Source organism: Culicoides brevitarsis, unplaced genomic scaffold, assembly GCF_036172545.1.
Source record: "Culicoides brevitarsis isolate CSIRO-B50_1 unplaced genomic scaffold, AGI_CSIRO_Cbre_v1 contig_101, whole genome shotgun sequence".
In the NCBI taxonomy this organism is placed as follows: domain Eukaryota; kingdom Metazoa; phylum Arthropoda; class Insecta; order Diptera; family Ceratopogonidae; genus Culicoides; species Culicoides brevitarsis.
Window position 1 is genome coordinate 1,122 of NW_026973485.1, and position 7,681 is coordinate 8,802.

At 28.1% G+C, this 7,681-nt stretch overlaps 1 protein-coding gene across 1 annotated transcript; it reads left to right on the forward strand.

Moving 5' to 3' along the window:
- Nucleotides 1-1,199: 1,199 nt before the first annotated feature.
- Nucleotides 1,200-6,539, forward strand: LOC134836646 (ribosomal protein S6 kinase 2 beta-like). Its single transcript, XM_063851825.1, has 4 exons — nt 1,200-1,605; nt 2,022-3,084; nt 3,975-4,807; nt 5,549-6,539. Exons 1-4 carry the CDS (start codon nt 1,510-1,512, stop codon nt 6,032-6,034), a joined length of 2,478 nt encoding a protein of 825 aa, XP_063707895.1. The 5' UTR covers nt 1,200-1,509; the 3' UTR covers nt 6,035-6,539.
- Nucleotides 6,540-7,681: the final 1,142 nt, after the last annotated feature.

The following is a 7,681-nucleotide window of genomic DNA, read 5'->3' on the forward strand; positions in this document are numbered from 1 at the left end:
GACAACAACTTTAAATTATTTTTTTTTAAATTAAATTTTCAAATTGTGAATTTTCCCTTTTTTTCCTCTTAAAAATTTTGAAATTTTAGTGTTCTCCCTATATACATGTCGGCATGCATGCATGCAGCATATATGTCGACATGCATGTAGCCTAAAATTTACATGTCGACATGTAAAATATGAAAATAAAATTATTTTGATGAAAAAAATTTTTTTTTAAAGAAAAAAAAATAAAATATTTTTACTTTTTTAGTAGCTATTAAAGACCGATACAATAAAAGTCAAATGTTTTGGGTTAAATAGCTTTTAAAAACATTACGACAAATTGAATTTTTTAAGATTTTTCTTATTTTTGAACAAAAGTTTTGAGATTTTTAAAAAGAGCTTGACTATATTTTTCTATCAATAATGGAAAAGTTTCAATGAAAAAAAAAATGGAACTATAGTTTAACGAAAATAGATATTTTTCAGATTGGTTAAGCTACATAATGGTAAAAAATTACTTAGAATTTAAATATGTCTTAATTTGAAAATCGGTATTCGACATCACGATATGATATTTTTAAAATTATTAATTTTTTTTCATCAATTTTGAAAATTATTTTTTTCAATTCTTTATTTAATTATTAATTCATTTTCAATTTAGTGTGAAAAAAAAAATAATTTTTTCTTTAAAAAACTGAAATTTGGACTATTGAAATTTGTGAGTATGTTGCATGCATGCAGCATGCATGTCGACATATATGCTGCATGCATGCATGGTTTTTTTACATGCAGCATGTGCCGAACACTATGAAATTTCTTTATGATTTTTGTAAATTTTCCGGAAATGAGGTTCCCAGGTTTCCGAACTTTTAACGAAATCGAATTTTTTTAAGATTTTGCAAATTTTTTACATCAATCTTTTACAAAATTGAATATTTTTTATAAAAACTTAAAAAAAATGAAAAATTGAGTTATTTAAATACAAAATTTTAATAATCGATATTCCTCCTAAAAAATTCACAAAAATTTAAAAAAATTTTTAAAAAATTTGTATTAAAAAAATCAAAGGCTTTTTCCTGTGATACAAGAACTGCAATGAATAATCCGGAAATGCAAAAAATTGCACTTCATCACTTTCATTCGTCTCAAAATCTTGCATGCCTCCGATCCGTGCAAGACGTCAACATCAAAGCCCAAAGACACTACATAAAAAAACATCAAAAAATTCGTGTCCAGTGATTTTTGTGAATTTTCCCTGTAATTTTTCGTCATAAAGTTAACATTTGCATCGTGAAGCAACGCAACGAGCCTCCGCACAAACAGGCCTACAAAAGCGAATTTCAATGCCGACTAATTAGCGGACTATTACATAAAATAAAAGAAATGATTAATTTCGCTTCCGATGGTGCAAATTTCAATTAAGTGAATTACTATCCAGTTGTCGTCGTTGTCGTCGTCAGTGTTGTTTGAGGAAGTGTTGCATGGTGAACGTCACAAAAACAGGAATTGCCGTAACAACCACAAATGCTAAAAATGCCTTTAGCGAATCCAAATTTTGATAATTCGCATCCCTTTCGGAGCGCCAATGCCACGGGAGTCTCCATGAATGGCCTGGAAGCGGTAAGAAATGATTTTTTTTGTCCTTGTTTCGTGTTTGAAAGGCGAGAAAAGTCGCTTAATTGGATTAAAAGTTGGCATAATCCCGACGTATTGGCAAAATTTTCACCTAGTTTTCCGACCCTCTTGTGTGTATGTGGCGAGACACTGTGTTGCTGCTGTTGCGTATCGCGTGTACGGTACATGCGACATACATTAATATTGATTTTTGCAACAAGTTGTTTTGTTGTTGTAGTGCTGCTGATGTTTTTTTTCTCGCATTGCTGTCGTCTTACGTACCATATGTCCTTTTTATGTCGAAATGGGGATGGAAATTTTTAATTTTTACCTTCGATTCGCTTCAATAATGGGATTTTACCAACTTTTTCTCTAAAATAAATTTTTTTAATGGAATTTTTCAAAAAAAAATTTTTTTTTAGTCCGCTTCTGGCATGGATTTCGACGAGACGATGGATGTGACGGAGCCAATGGAAATGGAGGAAGCATATGGCGGCGGGCGCGAACATGAGATTGAAGTGAGGGAATTGGTCCGCGAAGGACACGAAAAAGCGGATCCGTCGCAGTTTGAGTTGCTGAAGGTGCTGGGCGAAGGATCTTTCGGGAAAGTTTTTCTCGTGCGAAAAGTCGTTGGGAAAGACGCGGGCACCCTTTATGCCATGAAAGTGCTGAAAAAGGCGACATTAAAGGTGAAAGATCGCGTTCGCAGTACCAACGAACGAAATATTTTGGCAGATGTCGGTCACAATTTCATCGTTAAACTGCATTACGCCTTTCAAACGCCCGGAAAATTGTACTTGATACTCGATTTCCTGCGTGGCGGCGATCTCTTCACACGTTTAAGCAAGGAAATTATGTTCACCGAAGAGGATGTCAAATTTTATCTGGCTGAATTAGCGTTGGCACTGAATCATTTGCACAGTTTGGGTGTCATTTATCGCGATTTAAAGCCCGAAAATATCCTCCTCGATCAAGATGGACACATTGCACTCACAGATTTCGGACTTTCCAAGCAGCCCTTGGATGGCGCGAAAACTTATAGCTTTTGCGGCACCGTCGAGTACATGGCACCGGAAGTTGTCAATCGCAAAGGACACACTTTTGCTGCCGATTGGTGGAGTTATGGCGTACTGATGTTCGAGATGCTTACGGGAAATCTTCCGTTTCACGGACAGAATCGGCAAGACACGATGAATCAAATTCTAAAGTCGAAACTGGGAATGCCGGAGAATTTGAGTCCGGAGGCGCAGAGTTTGTTGCGGGCGCTGTTTAAGAGAAATCCGCAAAATAGACTCGGATCGTCGGAAAATGGCATCGAGGATATCAAGAGGCATGAGTTTTTTGCGACAATTGATTGGCCCGCGCTCGAGAAGAAAGAGGTGAGGCCCCCATTCATTCCAGCCGTATCGCGGGCAGACGACGCATTTTATTTCGACACAGAGTATACGGATAAGTCACCGAGTTCCTTCTTCAGAGACAGTCCAGGTGAGAAATTTAACAAGATTTTATTTTTTTTAAATTTATTTAAATTAAAATTTATTGATTTGAAATTGAATTAAAATTTTATTTAAAAAAAAAAATTTAATTTAATTATGGGTTCATTTTAATAAAGATTTAATTTTTTTTTATTAAAATAATTTCTTGTACCTATTTTAAAAACTTTTTTAATTTTACTTTTTAAAATTAAAATTTTTATGTTATAAAAAGTTGAATTATTTTTTTTTTCAAATTCTTATTCTTATTTTTTTAATAAAATTTAATTTAATTATTTTATTAAATTTTTTTTTAATAATTTTTATTTTATAAAAATTGAGATAACTTTTTTTAAATTCTTAATTTTTTTTATAAAATTTAAATTGATATCTTTTAATAAAACTTTAATAAATATTTTAAAATTATTTTAAAATTAAATTTTTGACTGTATTTTTTTAAATTTAAATTTATACTTCATTCCCTACTACTTTCATTAAATTAAATATTTTTTTTCAAATTTTATTTTGAAAAATATAAATTTTGACTTTGATAATAATTTTTAAAATTAATTTGTTTTGTATAATTTTAATTTACATAAATTATAATTTTTAATCTAAAATTTATTTTTTTTTGTTTTCTTATTTAAAAAAATTAAGCCATAAAAAAATTTAATTAAAATTTAGATTTTTTTTAAAATAAAATTTTATTTCAATTATTTTAGTTATTGCAATATCTATTATAATTTTACTCTTTTTTAGTAAAATTTCTTTTATTTAATTATTTTTTTTTATTTTTAATTTTTTTAATTAAAAAATTAACTTTTTAAAAAAAATCTTTATAAAAAATTGATTTTTTTTTTGTTGTTTAAATAATTTTTAAATTTTTCTTTTAATTCTTTTTAGGAGGTCCCATAAGTGCGAGTGCTCACGAGATTTTCCGCGGCTTTAGTTTCATCGCACCCGGCCTACTGGAAGACCAGAATCGAAATAGTTCAAGTAGTTTATCGCGTTCTCCCTTTGCGCCCATCAGCTCGGAAATTCCGGGTGTTCAAGCCACCGCATTTGGCGACGAGTACAATCTCATGGAGGAACTGGGTGCCGGCACGTTCTCCGTTTGTCACTTGTGCGAACAAAAAACCACCAAAAAGCAGTTTGCTGTAAAAATAATCGAAAAGGCTGGGCACGATTGCCGCGAAGAAATCGAAATTTTGCTGCGTTACGGCAACCATCCGAACATCGTGAAGCTCTTCGGTGTGCACGAGGACATCCGAAACATTTATCTCGTGATGGAGCTGTTGCGGGGCGGCGAACTACTCGATCGCATTCTCTTGATTCAACGGATGTCGGAAATGGAGGCAGCGGCAGTGTTGCGAACAATTGTGTCGGCAGTTGCGTTTTTGCATTCGCATGGCGTCGTGCATCGCGACTTGAAACCGTCAAACATGTTGTACGCTTCGATAAGACAAACGCCGGATTCGTTGAAATTGTGCGATTTGGGCTTCGCGAAGCAATGGAGAGCCGATAATGGATTACTTATGACACCGTGCTACACGGCGAACTTTGTGGCGCCCGAGGTGCTGCGAAGACGGGGATATGACATGGCATGCGATATTTGGTCGTTGGGAGTGCTTTTGTACATTATGCTAGATGGGAGAACGCCCTTTGCTTCGGGACCTGACGAGCCGGAACAGATACTCGAGAGAATTGAATCTGGGAGAATCGATCTGGAAAATGGGGTAATATTTTTTTTTCAAACTTTTTGTTCAATTCAGATGAAATTAGGCAAAATTAAAATTTTTAAAATTTTAAATAGTAATTTTTTGGGGATTTTCTTACTTTAAAATATGAAAATAAGTAATTTCTATTTAAAATAATTTTTGTAAAAGGATTTAATTGTGAAATTGATTTTTTTATTTTTAATCAAAATTTTAAAAATTAAATAAATTCAAAAATAAATAAATTAAAAATTAATTTATTCAAATTGATTTAATTCAAATTATTTATAAAATTTCATATTTTAATTAAAAAATTAAAAAAAATAAAATTAATTTAAATAATGGAAAAATTATGATTAAAATTAATTAAATATGATAATTTAATTAAAATTATTTATTTAAATTAATTAAAAATAAAATTTTAGTTTTAATATTAATTAATTTTCAAAATTATTTATTCAAATTATTTATATTAATAAATAATTATTTTTTATTTTCAAATTGTCATGATTTGAATTAATTTTAAAATAAAATATAAAAAAATAATTTAATTAATTTGTAAAAAAAATAATTTTAAATTTAAATTAAAAATTGATTTTTTCTAAATTTTTTATTAAAATGTTTTTAACTAAATTAGTAATTAATTTTTCAATTGATTTAATTTACATTATTTATAAAATTTAATATTTTAATTAAAAAGTATAAAAAAATTAAAAGTTAATTAAAAATTATAATTAAATTAAATTTTTCCATTTTTTTCAGAATTGGCAAACCATATCAAGCGAGGCAAAAGTCCTCATCACGCAAATGCTTCACATTGTTCCGAGTAGTCGACCGACCGCCGATCAAATTCTCTGCAACCCCTGGCTCTGGCAATTCAGTCAAGCCGGTTTCTCAGCCAGTCAACATCAGAATAACCACCACCATCAACATCATCATCATCATCATCATGGCATGCATCCCACGCAAGAACCCCATCAATTGCAGCAACAACTTCAACTTATGCAATTACAACAAAGTCAAGATGTCGCGCAACAAATGATGCCGCAACAACAACAACAACAACAATTCGCCGCGGCTCACAATTCAATGAACCTTCCGCAAAATTCGGCAGTCATACGGGATGCCGTCAAGGCTACTTATCGTGCAATTTCATCGCCGCAGGCCGCCAATTTGGGTCCCGTGCAAAATTCAGAGCTAGCTACACGGAGATTCAACAGGAATCGGTCAACGGTCGACAGTTCATAACAAAATTCATCCGCTTCCGAGTCAGACAGCTTATAAACGAGTCACTTTTTTTGAGTCTTTAAACATTTTACAAAAAAAAAAAAACATTCAATATAATACATACAAACATATTCAATTTCACTATATATAAATATTTAAAAAAAAATACAAAAAACATATATATTTAAAAAAAAATAATAATCATCATAAAATTTTATATTATTTTTTTTTAATTAAATCAGTTTTAGTCAATTGACAAGTTAAACATTTTCTCTCTGTCTCTGCTTTAAGCGTCATATATGTTGTAAATATTATTATAAAAAAATCTGAAATTATTAAAAAAAAATTCCAAATATAAAAATTATACACATTATAAATGTTTACCAAACGAATTTTTCAAACTCTTTCCTTTCCTTCTCTTTTCTAAAAAAAAAATTGATATTTATTCTAAAAACATTTCCATCTCTAAATCATATCAATATTTAAGTTTTAAAATAATATTAATTAGGAGCATCCTTTTAAATCTGAATTATTTTAATTTTTAAGTTATATTAAAAAAAAAGAATCAAAATTTATTAAGTCAATTCCAAGGAAAATACATTTATATAAACGGAAAAAAATATTAAATCTTAAAAAGTTTTATATTTAATTATTTTTATCTTTAAAAAAATTTTATAAATATATATATATTTTAAAACTTTTATTCAAACAAAGAAAAAATTATGATAAATGTCTTTATAACAAATTTAATTAATTAAATTTAAAAATAACATTATAATATAAATAATTAAAATACATACAAACAACAGATTATGAAAAATAAAAAAAAGAAAGTTATTTGTGTCATTAAAAAAAAAATAGTTTTCTTTTACTTACCCTCAAAATGGAAACGCCTGGTTATAAAAAAAAAATTAAAAAAAATATTTTTTTTTTGGTAATACCTTCCATTCCATTACAAAAATGGCGTTTATTTACTTTTTTTTTAATTCCATATATTTTTTGCATTAATATTTGTTTTTTTTTGTTTTTGTATAATTTTATAATTTAACCAATCAGAATTCATCATAATTTTAGCCTATTAATTATTGAATTATTATTTGTTATAAAAATTGAGATTTTTATTGTATTTAATAATTTAATTAATAATTAATAGGAAAAATTAAGATAAATTCAAAATTTTATTTTTGTTAATTATTTTGAATATTTTTTATACTATAACAATCATTCTTCTACATGCATTGTTTATTTTATTTTTTTTTAACATCTCCATTTATTTTTTTTTTTAATTATTATATTGACATGAACTTGTCGTCATTAAATTAGGCGTGTTTGTGTTTTATGTATATTATATTAATTTAAAATATTTTTTGTTTTATTTTTTTTTAAACTAAAATTTGTTAAACAAATCCGTGTCAATATAATATTATCGCCTAGTTTCTGGTAGACCATTATTTTTTAGAGCGTTTTTTGAATATTATTTCCACTTTATTTGTTTTTTTTTATTATTATTATTTATTTTTTTTATTTGTTAATAATATGTATAATTAATTAATTTTCTATATAATATAATGATAATAATAATTTATATATTTTTTATATAATTCAAGATTACATCTTTTTTTTAATTTTTATCTATTTTTAATTCCATTTAACGATTTATTTTTAATT

What these genes read in the sequence shown, in the direction of transcription:
- LOC134836646 (XM_063851825.1), top strand. Translation starts at nt 1,510, where the DNA reads ATGCTAAAAATGCCTTTAGCGAATCCAAATTTTGATAATTCGCATCCC. An exon ending in CCATGAATGGCCTGGAAGCG is followed by an intron (nt 1,606 to 2,021) that starts GTAAGAAATGAT and finishes ATTTTTTTTTAG; the next exon opens with TCCGCTTCTGGCATGGATTT. An exon ending in CTTCTTCAGAGACAGTCCAG is followed by an intron (nt 3,085 to 3,974) that starts GTGAGAAATTTA and finishes AATTCTTTTTAG; the next exon opens with GAGGTCCCATAAGTGCGAGT.